Source organism: Perissodus microlepis, chromosome 23 (assembly GCF_051167445.1).
Source record: "Perissodus microlepis isolate ML-2025 ecotype Zambia chromosome 23, ASM5116744v1, whole genome shotgun sequence".
NCBI lineage: Eukaryota > Metazoa > Chordata > Actinopteri > Cichliformes > Cichlidae > Perissodus > Perissodus microlepis.
Genome location: NC_140482.1, coordinates 16,003,599 through 16,023,892, shown reverse-complemented (window position 1 = coordinate 16,023,892; position 20,294 = coordinate 16,003,599). Strand labels below are relative to the sequence as shown.

The 20,294-nt window shown below is 39.5% G+C and overlaps 2 protein-coding genes and 1 non-coding gene across 5 annotated transcripts in view; 2 read left to right on the top strand and 1 right to left on the bottom strand.

Moving 5' to 3' along the window:
- Nucleotides 1-6,404, bottom strand: part of LOC146361083 (N-chimaerin) — a 30,531-nt gene extending 24,127 nt beyond the window's left edge. The window contains exons 1-4 of one of the 2 annotated variants that reach the window (XM_084921524.1): nt 6,310-6,404; nt 5,881-5,972; nt 337-375; nt 163-218 (exon numbers count right to left, since the gene is read on the bottom strand). In XM_084921524.1, coding sequence (XP_084777650.1) covers nt 163-218; nt 337-375; nt 5,881-5,899 — 114 coding nt within the window. In that variant the 5' untranslated portion in view covers nt 5,900-5,972; nt 6,310-6,404. Of the gene's footprint in view, nt 1-162; nt 219-336; nt 376-5,880; nt 5,973-6,121; nt 6,281-6,309 lie in introns of those variants that run through there. The other variant, XM_084921525.1, reaches the window with a different exon arrangement.
- Nucleotides 6,405-6,670: 266 nt separating this feature from the next.
- trnai-aau (transfer RNA isoleucine (anticodon AAU)) lies at nt 6,671-6,744 on the top strand. The gene has a single exon. It is a non-coding gene; the product is annotated as a tRNA-Ile (tRNA).
- A 510-nt stretch (nt 6,745-7,254) lies between these two features.
- The window catches only part of LOC146361081 (FERM, ARHGEF and pleckstrin domain-containing protein 1-like), a 74,075-nt gene continuing 61,035 nt past the window's right edge, over nt 7,255-20,294 (top strand). Inside the window, exons 1-2 of one of the 2 annotated variants that reach the window (XM_084922553.1) lie at nt 7,255-7,516; nt 14,920-15,147. In XM_084922553.1, coding sequence (XP_084778679.1) covers nt 14,974-15,147 — 174 coding nt within the window. In that variant the 5' untranslated portion in view covers nt 7,255-7,516; nt 14,920-14,973. The remainder of the gene's footprint in view (nt 7,517-14,919; nt 15,148-20,294) is intronic. The other variant, XM_084922552.1, reaches the window with a different exon arrangement.

Genomic DNA, 20,294 nt, shown 5'->3' with positions numbered 1-20,294 from the left:
GAAGACGAGTTCAATGAGGATAAGAATTTGAGCAAAGCCTCGTGTGTATCTAGCAGATCTATTGATGTTATTTCACTGCAACATCACACAGATAAAAAGCAGATTTCAAAATATGAGACGTGCTAGAATGTGCTGGTTGATAATAAGGACATGTGCTCTCACCTCAGAGGTGCAGGTGACTCTGCGTGGGTGAGGTGCCTCCTGCTGGAGCTGATACACTGTGACGGGAAAGAGGCCACGTTATAAAATCATCAAACAATCATTGAAAACAAAGATGACAAAATATTTAGGTATGTTTGAAAAAAACAAACAAACAAAAGGTATATTGATACTTACAGTAGGATTTCCACACTGGTGGCCTGTATTCATCATGATCTGAGGACACAGAAAGCTCTCATTTAATTCCTTTGATGCAGCACCCCCATGTGGAGAAAACATGACAGTGACGCAACAGCTCTGTGTCTAAATTTTAATTTTAATTCATTATACATACAACTGCATCAGAATGCGGATGTATTGATCAATTCATTATCTCTTTGACATTAGACCAGCGTAAAGAAAGGGGAAGCTTAATGTACAGACAAAAATCAAATGTTTTACAATCACATCAGGGAAGAGCATTACGATTTTAGGGCACTCACATGAATTTCACAGCTAAGCCTTGAAATTGCTGAAGCAAACGAGCCAAACAAACACAGAAATCTACGCTCCAACACTGACAGCATGACTGCTTTATTTTCTAGTCTGTATGCCATTACCTTGGGACATCAGATTGATGGATTAAGTTTTTTCCACAGCAGAAACCACACAGAGCATAATTGGCGACTAAGTGGCTTAATGAATAAATCTACTCCGTGGAGCATAAAATGCTGTGAAAGATTCATTTATACCGTGGTTGCTTTTAAATGAGCTGTGCAGTGTTTATCTTTGTTACCCTCACACTAGCTTTTACTGTCAGCTCCCCTCCCTTCCTCAGGCCGTGTGAAATTAATTGTAGATGGATATCAACATCATGGCAGCGTTCCCCTGTAGTTTTATTCGGTTGTAACAGACCATAAACAACACTGACAGTAGTATTAGCGAATGTGATTAAAACTAGAGATGGACCGATCCGATATTACGTATCGGTATCGGTCCGATACTGACGTAAATTACTGGATCGGATATCGGAAGGAAATATAAAATGTAATCCGATCCATTAAATATCAAAAAAGCACCTCAAAAAACTTGCGACACGGCGTAACTCGGCTCATAACCGTAGCACGTAGGAGCAGTGTGCATCACGTGATAGAGCGGCTGTGTGTATTTGTAGCCTCGCTACCAAACCAGCATTTCATCTCTGAGGAAGTTATCCCAGAGAGAAGTAAAGCAAGTGTGTAAGTTCATCTCTGAATGTTTGTAAAGTATTCCCGCATTAAGCTTAACAACCGATATATGGAGCGACTGCTTCTCTCTCCCTCCCTCTCCTGCTGCTACTTCAATCATGAAACTGATCAATGATCAGCTGATCGGCTTTTCTGTCGCGAGTCCGTCTCTCTTGTTTGTTTTTGGCCCACTTTGCACCAGAAAGAGGAAACCAGCGGCTGAACAACAGCAGCACGTTTAAGCTTGATAAGCTGTTGTTAGAATTTATTTAATATTACTTTCTACACCAGGATCTTTTTCTATGTAGCTGACGGCTGTAACTGTGCAGGGGCGGATCTAGCAAAGTTTAGCCAGGGGGGCCGATAGGGCATGAACAGGGAAAAGGGGGCACAAAGACATACTTTTCTTTCTTATTCTCATTTAAAATGTCTAGCTTTTAATAAATAATTATCTGAATCTTACACTCAAAGTTTTAATCTGCCCCTGCTTCCTGGAATAATCTGCAGAAGGAACTGAAATTATCAGAATTGGTTACCTTGGGAGAGTTTAAGTCTGTCTTAAAGGAACGAGAGAACAGCTCTTTTACTCAGTGTGATTGTTTTTAATGTACTCTTAATTTGATCTGTTATTGTATATTTTACACATGTTTGTATGGGATATTGTATTTGTTTTAAATGTTATATACCTATGTGGTATGTGACTTTTGTTGCCATGATGCCAGGTCTCTCTTGGAAATGAGATTTTTAATCTCAATGAGATTTTTTACCTGGATAAATAAAGGATTAATAATAATAAATAATAATCTGATGTAAAATGTATAGAAGTCCATTACTGTATATAGTAACTATTAAGTCTAATATACCCTAGTAAGCTATAGTACTTTTTCCTTTGGGAAGGTACCATCTGTGCAGTCTGCAATTTTGTTGAAGAAAGATGTTGAATCTATTTAATTATTCTTGAAAAATAACTGATTTATGTGTATTTTTTTTCACACTGCATCAAATTATAGTTGATTACGTCAATTAAGCATCATGAGGTGGAGGGTGGGTGGTTCCCTATTTTTTTTTTTTTGCTGGGAGTTTTAGAACCCTATTAGTTAGGTTGCTTAATATTTCTGCTAAGTACTCTTTAAAATACCAGAATAGGGAGGATGGAGTAGGTTTAAGTTTATTAGATTGATCAGTATTGCTGAACTATGAAATATTTTGGGTGCAGTGTATTTTTTGCATACAGGTATAACAGAATAGCTTTAGTGTTTGTTTGTTTTTTTTAACTTGAGTATGAACTTATACAAAAAGCAAGATATTAAAAAAAACAGTTTTATTGATTAAAAAACACTATATCGGATTCATATCGGTATCGGCCGATATCCAAATTTATGATATCGGTATCGGACATAAAAAAGTGGTATCGTGCCATCTCTAATTAAAACCGAAACACTTTTGGCCCCAGGCGCTGGTGTGGAGTCTGGGTGAACTCTTGCGGAGCTGCTGAGCACTTCTACTCAAAGACACCCATTGTGGCGCCTGTAAAATCCCAAGGTACACATTTAAATTCTGCACTTTACATCTATTGCATGTGTTGTTACTGCAATGACCTCAATTCCCAACAGAAATGAGATTTAACACTTCCACTTGTACTGGGACAAAGTGAGTCTTGTTACATAAGCATGACAAAGGCGTCATCGGTCACTACGACATGCTGTTTACTTTATCCTTTATGTGCCATAAAGCATAAAACAGGTTGTTAAAGAGGAATCAGTCACGTAGTTGCAATGAATGATGTCTTGCTTCTTGGTACTTCATTATACTGCAGTTTCTATTCGCTTTGTTTATATCTTATTCTGCTCTGAGTTTGGCATTTTGTGTATATTCACAGCACTGAGCAAAAGTTTTGAGTTACTCCTCATCTTTTCATCTGGTTCTCCAGGATTTCTGAAGCTTTTTCAAAGTTTTCCTTTGGACACTGGCTGCTTCTTCACTCTTTTTTAGTCCTGTCCTTGTGTCTCACTTGAGTTAACATATAAAAACATCCTCGCATACACCAAGGCGAAAAGATGCAGGAAGAAGAAAATCTTACGAACCTACACTTTCTACAAATAAATATTTTATAAGGTTATTTACAGTAGCAGAATGCCTATATGCATACATGTAAATGTACCTATACATTTACACATAACCACAAAAACATACAGACAACTCCAAAGCAAGACAAACAAAATAAGCATAGCAATTTTGAACTGAGTTACTGGCCATTGTATACAAATCATTAAAGATATAGCTTATCTGACTCATGCTGTGAAAAGTGAGATGTGATTTATAAAGTGTCATGTTCACAGTGCTATGTAAAGCTTGTTTTTGATGATTCCATAGTTAGTAATGCTTAAATTAGCTAGCTTTGTTTCAAAGCACTCTGAGAAAAGTAGTTTTCTCGTTTGCTCAGCAAAACTGTCTTATATCACATAACTTCTGCAGTATAGCAGGTAATATTCCACATATTGCTTTGAACAGTCAATTAGATTGTATGTACAAAAAGAGTGGAAATAAACATATCAAAAATATCGTTTGTGAAAATAATTAAGAAATCCTACACTGAACATCTAACAAAAACTAAATTAAAATACTTAAAGTGGACCCCTATTTTGTGTCACATATATACAGTTACAGCTGCTACAGAGTTTCAAATTATGAGGTCAGTATGTGTACAGTAATCCCTGTGAGCCAAAGGCTCAGGGTTTGGACTGCTCTGAACACAGTGTTTGAGCTTTTCGGCTGATGTGTGATGTCAGTGAGAGGAGATACCTGCTGTTTTTGAACAACAGCCAATAAGCAGAAAGTTAGCTTAAAGTGGAGAGCTTTAGATAGCTGTTCAGGTCCTGTGTGAAGGCAAATCATAAGATAAATTAAGCTTATTTTAAACATTATACCATGCAAAGCTACTTTAGTAGAATCCAAGACCAAAAATTTGAAACTGGAAATCAGTACAAAAGGTCCTCTTTAACCCAGGCCTCGAAAATATATTTTTGTCAGCATCTGGCCAATTCAGAAATGTATTCCGTCTTCCATCTTCTTTGCATGGGTAAAACTAACAGTCCGCTTCCTGTCCTTGTGTACAGAGGCCACTCTACAAGCCTTATCTATTCAACACTTGTCGTCTCGGTATCCTGTCTTCAAAATAACTCCAAATCCTCCCCGGGCAATCGTCTCACCCTCCTTTTCTTGAGGTAACACAGGCTCAAAGATACACAAACTAACAAGAACCCAGACAAAACACACGGACTGTTCACACTCCCGGCATCTGCAACAACAAATGGGCACTTTTCCTCCTTCATAACACATGTAAGAAACACTTGGCCCTGTGCTACATTCAGAAAATAAGGGTTACAGTAAATTTATATTTACATTAAAAAAGCAAACTTTAAAATACAACGGGTTGCTAAAGATTAAACGCTTATGACCTCTTAACAAAGTCACATTTCAAATACGAGCTGTTAGCGGATTGTCTGATGTCCTGAAAGGAATGAAAAATAAAATAAAACAAAGTGAAACCACTGATGGCTATATTATATATCATATCATTAAAATACTATCAATATGTAGAGCTAGTTGCAACACTGAGAGCTTGGCTGTTTATTACAGCTACCAGGGGCACATCAGTAATATAATATAATATAATATAATATATTATATATGTATATAAAAACCACTGAACGATGACTTTTACTTTTGAAGGAAATTTTACTTATAATGGGAATACTTATCTACACTGATTCAATTCAATTTTATTTATATAGCGTCAAATCACAACAACAGTCGCCTCAACGCTGATGCATTGCTATTTTGCTAAGTAAAGGATCTGGATTAATAAACCATTGTTCTTACAGGTGCAGCAGGTGGCGATCCATTGCGCTTTTCTACTTGTGTCCTGTCCTTTTATTATATATCTTCTCCTATTTTCTGCCCCTTTCTTTTTTTTGCTGCCTGTCAGATTTGACATATTTATATTGCACATATTATGTGAGTCATAATAAAAATGAATAAAAAAAAGAAAAAAAGAAGATGAGAAAGACGAACATGAGGAGCTTGTAGAGAATTTACAGAGCTTGTCTTGGAAAAGCAAAATATATTTGGCACAACAGTGCATTCAGATCATACTTTTGATTGCAAAAGCTGGTAGACAGTACATCTTGTTAAAAAAACAACAACCCAAAAAACCAAACCATAATTAAAAACAAAGTGTCCTGGAGTCCATAAGAGATGCTATAAAGAATTATAACTGCAAACTGAACCACTTTAAAGGATTTTAAAGGAACCAGATTTTAAAGGATCTGGATTTTTCTTCATTAAATCAAGTCTACTATTTGAAACTTCTGTGAATACGACCACTGGCCTCTTTTCATTTTTAAACAACATGTTTAAACAACAGATTGGAAGTTAATCATAAACAAATTAACACACCATTCTTAAATCCATAAGACATTCCAGGGACAATCGTGTACTGTGAGATGCTGCTTACCAAAGACATTTAGGGCCATCTTGATTCTAAGATAATAATGATGATGAACAATTAGGCAGCAGATCCAAATTTCCACCCTCTCAGTTTAAATCCTGAAAGAGAAGAGGACACAAGCGGAACAAGGTGAGAGTGCAGCCGCAGCTGGAGGTGAGCTACCCGGGTCAGAGTAAAACCAGCTGAGTAATCAGCCACAATAACTGATAACCACGGTATATAAGAAAGCTAACGTTAGCGGATTCACTTTAGTTGGTAGGCTGTCCTGGAGGATAAGGCGGCGCTGGTGGACCCTTTTCTTTTAAAGTTACACTGTGAAGAAAAAGCATTTGCTTCGTAGTAAAATAAAAGTGCAACAAACACGGCTCCCAACAATGTGAGAACACACGCTGGTTTTAGTAGCCCAAAGGTTAGCCAATAAGACGTGGTACTCACATCCCCATTCTACATTATAGTCGCCATCTTGCTGGGTCACGTGATCAGTCTCACCCTCTCTCCCTCTCGCTTTCTCTCTCTCTGTCGCTCTCTCGCTCTCTCGTAACTATGGCAACAGACCTGGCTGATGCTGCTTCGTGGCAAAGAAAGACGTCGTCGATGTGGGGCTGAGGTTTTCTTTTCGCCTCGTAGAATTAGTATTTGCTTTTATTGGTTGTCGTGGAATGCGACAAGTGCAATGAAAAAGTGAAAGAGAGAACCAACCACAAGAATATGAGCTTGTTCAACCAATTTATACCGCTTTCGTGAGCAGTACATATGGTACACATATAAAAACAGTTGTTCTGGCGGAAAGCCTCGTGGCCGGTTAGCTCAGTTGGTTAGAGCGTGGTGCTAATAACGCCAAGGTCGCGGGTTCGATCCCCGTACGGGCCATTTCGAGCTTTTTTTTTTTTTTCTCCAAAAACCCCCTTTGATTTTAATTATAAGAAATCATTTTTTTCAACCTAATAAAAAAAAGACAAGGAATGTAAACCATCGCTGTTAGGTGAAATGATAGAAAAAACTCAAAAAATTCGACATTAAATTGTAAAAATTCTCAAATTAAAGTGAAAAATTTGTATGAAGTCTCCATTGTGCTGTAGTCCTTACTAGTAGTTGTGTAATTCTGTAATTTCCCATTACCCATTGTGTAATTTTGGATTATCTTCAATATTGATACTAAATTCAAATGTTTTAATCTAAGCAACGTTTACTTTACTCCTATTATATTCTGATATAGTCTGTTTTCTGGGGCATTATACCTGAATAATTTGAATCTCTATTAAGTTAAATAGGCTGTAAAGTGCTCATTGTGAGAAACAAACCAATGGCCAACACCTTCCTCAGGCCGTGCGATGGCGCTGCTGAGCCGCCCAAGTTGCACTTTCTCTCCCTGACACCACCACCACCAGTGCCGGGGCGCACGGAGCGCTGGAGGCGGTGTGTGTTGCTCTTTATTGTTCCAGTAGAAAGCTCAGTGCGCGGCTTCCCACATTTGTCTGAATGGCTGCCGCGGACAAACCACGTCCCACCTGAGAGGGAGCGGTTCAGCTGCAAGCAAGAGGAGCACCGCGTTCAAAACTTACAGCGTGGATTTTACCATCTGCGGTGGACATAAAAAGCTCTCACGGACGCACATTCAGTGGATCCTGGAGGAAGAGGGGGGGTAAGGAAACCGTGCCATCCGGATTGTGAAGCGAGCTTAAACGCAGTGTTTCTGGTATTCCTCGCACAGTAGGTGCAGATTCAGACAGCTTTACTGCATTATGTAGACCAGTTTCTAGGAATAGGAGTCGTTGCTTTTTTAAAATGCAACAGTGCGTTAAGCGCGATGAGTCCGATATCTTAAGTCTAAGCTCGCTTCGATTGCAGCCACCAGTCTGTTCGTTTTCCTAATCGGCTGAGCTTTAGGAGGTCCAGCAGAGCTTCTGTTACTGTAAGCTTAAAGATAGACGAGGATATGCTCCTCCGATTACTGCTACATAAAACTTATTATAGTTTTAACACTTTAATCTTGAATATTTTCCACTTTATTAGTAATTCCAGTATTTTGTATTAATAATGCCACACACACATGCACACACCAGCTCAGTCCCTGGACTGTGAGCAGGTTGCCTTGGCCTACTGACATCTTTGCCCTGGGCTAAAGGATTACTCTGCTAACCCACATTGTAGGGTTCTCTCTTTGCCAACTGTACTCTGTACTGTATGAGTACGTCTCTAAATGTGGCTCGTCGAAGTGTGTGTGTACGCGCGCGCGCACCTAACAAAGCTGCTAGTTGATCTTTGGTGTTCTCAGAGACAACCCCCCTTTCACAGTGTGCACCTTTTAGGTGTCACAATCAGCTGGCAAACAAATCCCCTCCCTTTATTGATTTCTGAGAGACACATACTCTTCTTGGACCCCCTCCATCTTTCAGCGTGAGGTCACAGGGTCAGCATCCATGATCAACAATGGTTGGGTGCTCAGGTGGAAATGCTGCCTGTTTGGTTTTGCAATCAGTATGACATGGTATTGATTGCCACGTGGTGTTGATGTTGCACTCCATTTCTTGCCCACACACACACACACACACACACACACACACACACACACAATACAATACAAGCTCTCCTGAGGGCAGTAGAGCAGCTTAATGGCTCAGCAGGTGGATGGTGTCACCTTGGTGGAGTCAAGCCCAGCCACTGATCTGTCAAGGAGCGCAGGTGTAGCAGGCTCGCTGTGTCATAGCCTTGATCTCACCCTCACCAATGCTTGTCGGCTTAGGTGTCATTTTTCACTCGACTCATGTAGAATGAGAAAATGTACACAACAAACAACACTGTCAGGTAATGGATCCCCTTTAGTGTTCATTGGCTGAGTGCATGTTTGATTGTATTCAATTGGCATGGAGCCTTTTGTATTAGTTTTATTGTGTGAGTTTCGGGGGTGGGGTTAGGGGTGGGTGTAAATATATGGGACATAATCTGGAAGCAAGATCCACTTGCTTAGCTGTTTCCACACCTTCCCACCATATGTCGCTACTCAGGATGCCCTCACCAGAACACACAGGGATTTTTTTCTGCACAAAACAATGCTCAGTATGCACCTTCCGACTGACCTACTGACTGATAGTTGCGTGCATGTGTAGTCACCAAAAGATGGACATAGCAACATAACATCAGCCACTGTTTTTTAAGCCTTAAAAATGTTCCCAGTGCTAGTTATTTGGAGCTTTTTTGGAACTGAATTAACAGCTAGCTCTAAATAGCTCTGTTATCAAGATGCATCTGTAGAGTTTAAGGGCATGTCATACAGACACAATATCTGTTAAGCATCAGCTCTAACCAACACTGATGCGCAGACTTCATGAACTAGGGGTAACACACAAAAAGCCATGTCATTTGTCAAATATTTGTCATTCATTAAAAAAAGAGCTTCTGACATGATGGAGAAGTATCAGGGATCAGTGACTCCAGTTCGGTTTCTTGGGCACCTGTCACTCTTAACTCTAGTATCCTAGATGGATAACTTATTTTTTAACAATATATTCCTTACAGTTTTTGTGAAAGATTTATGTTGCTATGTTGTACTTGGAAAGAAGGCAAATAGAGTTCTTTTGGTATGTGAACATGTTTTCATGTTCACATACCAAAGTAAAGAAGCCTCTTGGAAGAAACAGGCTTCTTTAGTTCTATAACAACCTATGGAGAGTCCCTGGTATATAACCCTTAGTTTCCACATCCAATGGTTCTTTTACTCTGATTCAAATCAGTTGATGAGTTTGTAAACTTGTAGCTTTTCCCTGTGATTTGACTTCTTTTTACACAGAGAAAATCCAAGTGAACTAAAATGCATCACTACAAACCAGATGAGAAAGTTATTGGCCATATGTGTCCGGAGAGGGGAGCAACAAAAGTAAATGCAGGGAAAGGGTCCTGTGTTGTTCTCCTATTAGAGAACATGTAGAATTTACATTTTCATTTGACTGCGAGTTGCTAGCCTATACATACCTTTCCACTTCTATAGTACCTTGCTGCATCCCAGAATGCAAAGCATACGTGGCTATGGGAAATTTTTCTGTAGCTCAAACTTACAACGTATACCTGGTATTTGATTCTGATTGAGGTGTGATCACATTCACACCATAAATGAACCGCTTTGGAATGGGTTACAGTCTGAATTTGAATTTTGGAGACTTTAGCTATGTTCCAATAACCTTGGAAGTCAGAACTCTAGAATGACTTCACTTCCTAGCTAGTGTGTTCCAACAGTAAAGTCAGAAAAGCAAGAAAATCAGGATTTGTTTTGGTTTTTAGCATTGTAGAGCCATTCATGTATGACTAGCTATACAGCATATTTGTTTGTCGGAACTTAAAAACACGCCTGTGGCACACGCATGGATAGAGCCTAGTCAGTGCTCTGCATATGGCTTGTTTAGCGAGTCATGAATATACAACGGCGGCAGTCCAGATTAAAAATTTTACAGTTTTACTGCTTGTACATTAACTGCTGCCATCTTGTATTGTTCATTCTTGATTGTTGGGGTTGCTTTGACTTTCTGAGTAGGAAATTCAAGTTAAGGGGGCATTCCAGATTAAACTGGGAACTCAGAAATTTTGATTTCTGACTTGATCTGGAACTCAGCATTAGTCCCACCCTACCATCATGTCTGCTATTCTGGTCATATGATTCAAGGTTTGAGTGGGGCTAAATCACCTGTGAAAGGGATCCCAGGACTGCACTGTAGCACGCTGATTGCTGGTGAGCTACCACAGAGGTGGTGTGCTGCAGACAGTGCTGGCAGTGGGGTTAGAGCCATTTTGCGGCATGTTTGTTAGTGAACAAACTATATGACGACACAAAATTACCCCTAGTAGTTTTTTCCACATCATAAAAAAGCAGGTCTTGGCAAAGTCCTTCTATGAGCAAGTCTGGTATCATGGGCATCTTAGTAACGCCTCTGGGCCATTATTTTGGCAGTTACTTTGAAGCACTATCTAAATTAGCTTTCATTTAAGTTACCACAGGAAATCAAAACTACTTGTGTAGTTTGGTTTGCTGACGTTATCCACCAAATAAGGTTTTATAAATCCTTTCTTATGGATCTTTGAGGGCCATATCGCTCTCTTGCTATCTCTGGTATTGGACATATGTGTTATGCCACTAGCAGGATATCTGTAATATCCTGATATAACTGTGATAGGAAAAAGTAACTGAGGCCAGAGATTATGTGCTATTTAATCTTTTAAATTTGTGTGGGCAGTACTTACAAGAATATTTTCAGGTTTGGGACTGTTTGTCAAACAAAGACGTTTAAAGATTTCCACAGACATTTCAAGGAATGTATAACACTTTTTTCCCCCGGCATGCATATTCTAATTTTTTATAAATTACATTATGATAAAATGATTGTGTTATGACTATGCTGATCCAACCTTATGAGGTGAGGCAAGTGGGTCCTTGACAAAAACACAATTTTTCTGACTATTTGTAAATGTTTGTATTATTCAGAGTTTTCTGAGAATATTACCCCAGCTCTACCGTGTTACTTTCTCTCTACAGTGGCCCTGACACAGTGCTGTTTAAATACGACTGCAAAGCTCCCTTCATTAGCCTAGCAGTGCAGCTGTGTTAGTTTCATCTTGTGACCAGTGATCCTTTTTCACAGCACAGTTTCTGCTGCTCCTTTTGTCAATAATTTAGCTTTTTTTTTTAACCAGCACACTCATCAGTCTGTGTACAGACTTCCAGCTTCTTGCATCTCATTTGGCCTTGAAATTTTAACCAAAATGCTGATTGCTAGACCTATTTCACAGCCGACTGACGGTTCCCACTGTGCAAGCTTACACAGATTATGTAATGTCAGACTTCTCACTTCAAAAATGACAAAGCGTTATCTAATTTTTTAACAGATTAGGGTCAGAGTTGGTAATCCTTTGTATGAAAACGATCTGAATCAAATTGGTAACTTTTCTCCCTGTATGACATAAGGCTGTCTCTCATGCACTTGCAATCACATCCGATTCTCTTAGCTTGGCTTCCCTCTGGCAAACTCTTGGGAAACTTTCAGCTAGTTCAAAGCCTGGTTGAGAGGCCTAGGTCCCCCTGAGTTAAAGCCCCGCTGCTGGAAGCTCCCACAGTAGCTTCCTTTGTGCCTGCATGAGCAGCTTGCTCTGTATTCCTCTCTTGCACAACAAAACTCCATGTATAATTCTCCCAGGCTCTAAAGAGGAGATGAAATCCCAGCTTCCAAATTCCCTCTTTCTAGATTTAATTGGTGGTGAAGTTGATTGTCAGTTTAACATGTAGTGTGTTATTATCAAGGTTCCGATTTCTTTTATGATGGTGAAGTCATTGAAATCAGCATGGAAGAAGCTGTATTATTTTTATTTTAGTTCCCAGTAGATTCCTTATGTGAGCTTTTCTTTAAAAGACTGAAGACATGCAGACAACAAATCAGCTCTGCTGCCTGCAGAATATGAGCTGGGCAATTGATACGTCGTTGTCAGTGAATTATTAGAGCTATAAAACTGGTTTTTGACTTGGGTAATACAGGGAGGTTTAAGTTTGTAGTTTTAAAATATGTAACATTGTTTTGTCAAGCAGGACAGTGGCATGTAAGTTTTACTATAGCTTGAAGGAAGGCATTGGTCACTGTCTCAGTTCTTCCAGCCGTTACAGCTACCAGTAAACAACTGCATGGCACTTTCATTTCATTGCAGAAGTGGCTGACAGAAACAAAGGAGTGTTCCCACTGGCGTAATGAGTAACTTGAATGTCAGATCCCTTTTTATTGTCAGGTCACTTCCTTGGTATGTCTCCAGTTTCAGGTTTTGTGACTGAGGTGTAGAGAAGCAGTAACCTGTGAGTTCATGTGAAGGGGTTACTAAGGATGGTGCTGTTTTTTTGTTTTTTTTTCTAGTGCAGTGTGGTGTTATTAGCCTGGTTATTTCTGTGGGGAAAAAAATCACGTCAACTGTTCTGGGGTCAATTTTGAAATAAAGGTTTGATGAGGTGTGAATGATCATGAAAGAAATAAGACAGATGTCGAAGTTTCTTTATTTTGACCAACAGTTCAAAATGTTAAGATGTGGCAGCCAAAGTAGGAAGTGCCACTAACTGTAGTTTCTCTAGTGGCCACTTGAGGCCGTTTCCAAAAGTGGGTCAATCCCCATAGGGTCCCATGTTAAAATACCGGCTTTACAGAATACAGCAACTAATACAGCTCTCTACAACCAACTCATCCCTTTGTTACATCTGTGCGAAGTCTAAGTTTTCTTATAACTCAGCTGTTGTACTTGGTTTCATTCGTTTTCCATTATGATTGAGTACACCCTAATGTGCATGGATGGGGTCATTATAGAACATGGCTGAAAGTCCATTTCAGTCAGTGTATGTGACACAAACACAACACAACAATGTAGGACATCAATGTTATACCTTGCTTGCCTAAATATTTTGACATCTGGCTCAAAAAATTCACTCAACCTGTACTTTATCCCCAAACTAGATACTCGTCACAGTGGCTTCACCACAGTGTACTGTCCTCGTAAAACCACAAATTATACATCAGTTTGATTCTCCAGATTTGGGCAAAGGAAAGCTGTATTTTTCAGGCACATTTATAGGAGTCTTTGGAACAGGACAGCTCCCATCAAACCTATGACACACTGTATTTGCTCTTGAATTATGGGCCCGGCATTGGAAGTGGTGAATGAAGCTCACATAGTCGGGGTGGATGTTTGCCATGGTGGAGTCTCCCTGCTAACTGCACCACCCAAATATTTACAAGAAACTGTTTATCCAGATGCAGAGTTGTTGGTGAAAAGGAAACAACAGATTTTTTTTTTTTTCCACTGCAGCTTAGCGGATGACTCATAGTTTACAGTCACACTACATCTGTTGTGTGATAATAATGATCAATTATGTTGACCTTGGACAAGAAGCTGTGTTTTCTAAATGATGTTTACTACTGGGTTAGAAGTGGACATTGATGTCATGATTTATTGACAAGAAATGCCTCTGTACATGATCTCTCTCTTTTTTTTAATATTTAATTTTTCTCCAGACACAAACCTCAAAGTCTGCTGAGCATTGCTGGAAACGCTGGATAATTGATCCTGTGTGTTAGTGTGTCAGGGCAGCACAGCAGTGTGTTACCCTCGTCCTTTGCCCCCCACCCTGACTGTCTTCTAAAACATTCCTCGGCTGTGATATCACCAGCAGTCCTGAGGGGTTATTTACTGTCTGAGGTTGAGGTTTATCAAGTGTGGGATGGAGGTGGGGGTGTTGTGTAATTGAATGAAAGCAAAGGGGGTGGGGGGCACAGATTGAGTGTCTTTGTGCGTTCTCAGACCGTATCTCATCTGCCCTACTTGTGATGCTTTATTCAAGTCTGAACTGGCCTTAAACAGAGCTCTGTGAATGGCTCATAGGAAATCCCAACTTCATGCTCTGCAGCTGGGATATGTGAGTGTCTAGCTAGGTGTGAGCAAGTCTGTCTGATTCTGTCTGAAGTTTATGCTATGTATGCACTCATTTCATCACTATAGTCAATAAATAAATAAAGCTCATCACTAAAGAACTCAGATTAAATGTCTTTTGGTTTGTACATTGTGTAAGACCAATTTAAAGCAAAGATTGGATAAATATGGGAAGACATTTCACACATTTCTTGAAGTAATTAAACTTTGGAGTTTCTCTCCAAGCAAAGTGCCACAAAAGAACCTCTTACTCCCTCTCTTTTCTTTTCTTTTTAAATAAGGTGCACAGGTCCTTTATTTTCATGTTTCAAGCCGTCCTTCACCTCCAGTTATTCAAGAGATCTCTCAGGTTTGCATTAATGCAGTTTGGCCTGTGTTTCTTAAAATGCTAATGACATTTTTAGTCCTTCAGACACCCAAAAAAGGGATTTAGAATTCCTATAAAAGCAGTATCAGGATGCCTTTTAAGGAAATTGTGCATGCAGATTTACTAACACACAGGATGTGATGCAACTGTGCTGTTTATAGTGAGGGCCCAAAGCATACAAAGAGACAAACTCCAACCCCACATTTTCAGAAAATTCTCTTTTCTTTCTCCACTAGACGTGAACAGAGGTCCCTGCAGCTTGATAGCCTCTTACTGTAAGGTCTGTCATCATGGTCGAACCAGCCGACAGGTCGTCCACAGCCGGGCAGAGGCTGGGTGCTCCTGAAAGCTTTGGAGTGTCCACCCTAGAGCCAGGTCTGCGCCCTCCTGCCCAGCCTCCAGGACGCCAAGTCTCCATGAGGGTGCAGATGCTTGATGACACACAGGAAGTCTTCCAGATATCGGTGAGTAACATAATGTTGGATTATTGCAGGCATACTTTAGTGATCCAGAGGGATTTAAAATAAACATGTGGGAAGTGAAGAGTGGATGTGTGAGGTTTGCACACATCTTACTGTCCATGAAAATATCCACAGCAGTGGTTGTGATGGGAGTAATACAGGTGTTCAGCTTGGTAGAACCTCCTTGTGTGTTGTTATTGCAAATAAGCAGTGCATGAGTTTAGTTTCTTTCCATTAACCCATCAAATTTTTTATTTTTTTTTGTTGTTTTGCTTTTTAAAATATTTACATGCTTTCATTTCATTTGGTAAATGGACTGGGACTTACACTTTTCACTACAAGCAACATTCACTCATGGATGGATGACTTGAGAGCAAGTCTGGGTTCAATATCAAGATGAGGGATACTTCAGTTGTATTCGCCCTATTGGTTGGCGATCCACTGGCATTCCACTATTGCAGTTCACGATAACTGTGTAACTGTCTGTGCTGCTCTGTACTTTGTGGAGGATGCTTCCAAAGCGCCCCTCTAGTTTATTTATTACCTAAGAGCCTGTTATAAAACCATTGCTGCTCTCGGTTAGCACAAAAGCCTCAAAGAATAAACCTGTGCTTCTGTTCAGAATGTGCAAAATGACTTTCATAGTCTTTTTTTAGATTTTTGGCATCACGAAAAGGAAGCATTTGCAGAGTGACATTATTGCCTTCAATGTTCAGATAAGATATTGGTTTGTTTCCTTAAGCCTCTCTCCATTTTCTCTTCATCTAAGCATGTGTTTGTCATTTATTTATTACCCTCTTGCTAAACTGTCACTTTATTAACTGATGCAAGCAGAAAAGGAGGGTAAAATATTAAACTATTTTTCCACAGTCCTCATGGAATTCATCACCAGTTTTTGCTCCATAGAGATGGTTCATTTTGTTCCATCCACCTTGAGTCTTATCTTCAATCTCCACTTCCTTGTGATACACAGGAAGTGGGACAGAAGCCAGCTTCCTGTCCGAGCACACCACACCTACAGACTCCTGTTTTGGCTTTGCAGACAGATGCAGACTTTATTCTGTTTTTTTGACTACTTCCCAGCAGCTTCCGTTTTTCTAAACTCTAAGCCTGCTCCCCTTTTTATAAAAAGAGTGCTGTTATGGCATGTGTATATGTAGTAGGCAGTCCTGCATTTGTCCTGTGTTCCTAAGTTTTCATTTTCTTCTTCTTTGCTTTTATTTAGCCTTAAGCCTCCCTCTTCTGTCATTTACTCCATCATAAAAATACATAACTTTATATTATTGTAGCCAGTATTCACCCTGCTTCATAAATATTTGCATGTGTTTTGAATCTCCTTGTTAGCTTGAGTATGTCATGCGCGTCTACTTGTGCTCCCTGACTTCCTAATGCTTTTTTTTTTTGTTTGTTTTTTTAAAGGCGTCCTGTGAGAAGCGGCACAGACAGCAGTTTTAATCACATTGCTGCTGCTGTGGTACTGTGGTATGTCATCTCAGGGTGGGCGTATCCTCGAATTTCAGAATTAATGTCTGCTGCAGGCTGACACAGAGTTTGGTTTCAAGCCTTCCTTGGTGATTTGCATGTCTTTAAAAAAAAAAACCAGCTGCTGTATTTTCAGCTTCAGATTTAGGGAGTCTTTGTGATGATAATCAAGAGAGAATCCAGAAAGAATCACTGTCTCAGCTGGCTTCTCGAACATTCAGAGCTGCTGGTCTGTGGGGCTGTAATTGGTCCTCATGAAATGGCCAAGAATGCGTGCGGTTGTTTGAGTGAAAGTGCCTCAGGATGTGTTTGAGTGGATGATTGGACAGTTTGACAGTGGCCTGGGATCTGGTGTCTGTGTGAGGGGATGTCATCTGCGTGTGAATACTACTAAATTGATGTCTCCACAAACTGATGTTCTCCACAAAGCAGCAGCCCTCTTCATATCAGGGAGCTCTTTTCTCTATCTATTTCTGTCCTCCACTCCTTTCACAGCCTCTCACACACGTATGAGTTGGTCTGTCTCTCTGGAACCTGTTTCAGCTTCACTCTTTACACCACAGGAGAGCAGAAGTATCAGGTGAAAACAGCAGCATGAAACTAAAATAGTAATATTTTTTATGTATTTATTTATTTTTATTTTTTGTTGCTGCTTTAAAAGCCAAATGTAGACCAGGAGAAATGACAGTGAAGGCAATAAAAGATGAACTAGAAGGAGAGAAGCGAGAACAGAGCAGAGAAACATGGAACATGGAAAGTGAACCAACCAAATTAATGACAGTTGTTTTCAGTGCTTCTTACAAATTTGGTGAAATAATGGAGACATTGTCTATTGAGCCTGACTCACCTAATCTGTTTTTTCCTGTTACAATAGCCTCCAGTGTATTTGTGCAGTAGGTGCAGTCTAATGTGTGAATAAGGAGATAAGCCTGCAGCTTTCACTAGCATTGGCACTCGACTGGGCATTTTTTCACTGCAGTGGAGGTAAAGTAGAAGGGTAGCTCATTAACCACCTTGTTATCAGCAAACCTCAGGCTGCTGCAGGAGAGGGGCAATAAATTTTAAAAACACATTTTATTTTAGTATTATTTTTTTTTAACACATGAAGAACAATGCAGACATACCATAGTGTTGTTGTAATGTTGACTAAAGCTTTTTGGGGTTGATTTCTTAAATTTGTTCTTTGTTTTAAACCACTTTTGAGACCAATTACAAGGAAATGAAGATATTTCTCCAAAATCAAGGGATAGTTTGTTAGGAGTGCACATTAATTCAGCCTGTTTAAACAAGTCTTCTGCAGGCTGAAATGCCAAACCTGCACTCAAAGCAAATCTGATTTTTGCATACTAAATTAACATAGATCCTGTGCAGTGTTTTCATATAGACAAGTTTCAGCTATAAGGTTGTGTTTAGAGGACATACTGCTTCTGTTTTCTGGGCTTCAAACAGCATAATCAGTTGCTCCACTACTATTTTTACAATATAAAAAGCACTATCTGCAGCACATGTAGCAGAGTAGCATCACAGTTGCGCTGATTGCAGTCACGCTCTATAATCAGTCTTCCTGAAGAAATGATAATATGGATTTGGTTAATGTGCAGTCTCAAGATTATCATAAAATGTGCATTTACAAGAACCACAATAATGATTATATTTTTAGCAGTCTTGGCTAGCTATTAATTGGAAGGCTAACTGTATGGGCCTATCACTTTCTTCAGTTTGAAGCTGCACATATTGAGAAGCTTTGCACATGTTTTGATCAATATTAGCAGTAGCTTTTTGCATCAGTTAAAACAGTAGAGCACAAATTATTCATTTAACAGGGATCTGTCACATGAAGGTGACTCGAGGCATTGGGCTGTGTCGACCCTTTGTTCCCTAGCTGGTTTCACTTCCACGAAGATAAATGCCTGATTCATCCAGTTACATCAAAGCGGTTTAGTCGTTAACTATCTTGCAATCTATACAAATTGTGTGGCACAGAGAATTATGAGGAAAAACATGAACAGTTGCAGGGATGTTTCACTTTATTGCAATAGTAGACGTTGTAAGCAGTGTAGGAAACTTTCTGTTTGTATAAAATCTCAACAAAGCACAAATATGTATCAGAGTTTTGATGCTGTTGCTTGTTATTGCGGCCAAGGCAAGCAAGAAAGAATGGCTGATGATGACCTCACTGCTTTATATTTCCTGCAGCATCCAAGGACAACTTCCCCTCTGAGTGGTTTTGCCATAGCAGTGTTGGCAAACCACAAATTCTGAGTTTTCCTCCTTTGTTGATTCTTACCTTAACATCAGTCTTAGTCTTGAGTTAGCCTTTTTGTAAGATGTATAATTCTTTTAGCTTTAATCAGTCTAACCCATAATAGAGTACTATAAGAACAAAATTAAGACTGGTTTAATCCCACAGGCCGGATCTTTTTGTGAAGCCGACCCCAGAATTTTGTTCTACAGACCAGGACAAATAAATTGGTTTGTCATGGAAAATAAATTTAGGACTTCAGTCATGGGGAAGATTTATAGTGTATGTACAGCAGGGGTCAACAAAAAAACCCCGCTGAAAATGGACTGCTGTGACATCTTTATTTTATAAACACACATTTCTAAGATCAGAGCCACGTTCTTAATATGAGCCTCTCTGTCTTTCATGCTCAACTGTCTGCGATTCCTATGATATTTCTGGTGTTCATGAAGCTGTATCCTCAGGCTTTCAGTCTGGAGTCTGTTCAGGACCATGAACAGACTCTGTCTCTCAGATTTCCCGTGAGAGCTAATGTCGAATCCATTAGATCCAAAGAAGACCCTGCAGAGTTTATAACTGCACTCTGCTGTTCAGAGGCAAAGAGATGAAATTTCATTAAAAACTTCTCCTGAAATCAGGACAGACTGGGCAGATCATCTTGTGCGTTCAGCACTTTGTTTACTGATAGTTAACATTTTATTATTTATATCTATCAGCCTTTTTCTTTGAGCTGATCTTTGGAAATGTATATTATTTGAGTGTACACCACATTAATAAAACATCATGACATGACATGACGTAGGCACACACTGCATTAGTGACCACTGAGGCTACACACACACACACACACACAGAGGCACAGACACATTCAGTCTTCATTATTAATGTGTAAAAGAGGCAGAGATGGAGGTAGTGGTAGAGGTCACGCCCAGCTGGTTAATAATTAAAGGTAGACAGGATGTGCGTGCATGTGTGTGTCTGTGTTTTTGTTTGCATACATGCTGAATGGAGCATAAACTAACAGTATAGTTTTCAACACAGACAATTTTAAGCATGCACAAAGGTTTTAAACTTTTGACCTACTCCTCTGATTGTTTTCTTGCATGGCATTAACAGACTTTGCCGTGTGACTCACAAGTAAAACCGTTTCACATTCTCAACAGGCCACAGCATCCGTTATTAAGGGGAAGCAAAATAACCTACATACCAAAATCTGCAATAGCAACGATAATCAATAAGACCAGTGTACTACTCGTTATTTTGTGTGTTTTTCCTTTTTTTTTTTTTTTTTTTTTTTTTTTTAGTAAGGTCAGCTTTGACCTTGGGTGCTAACAACGAAGGTCAAGGTGCTTAGCCAACCTAAGTACTCATGTCCCCCGAAGGTTAGTAAGTTGTTTTGAAGTCTGAAGATGATACAAAAAAATTG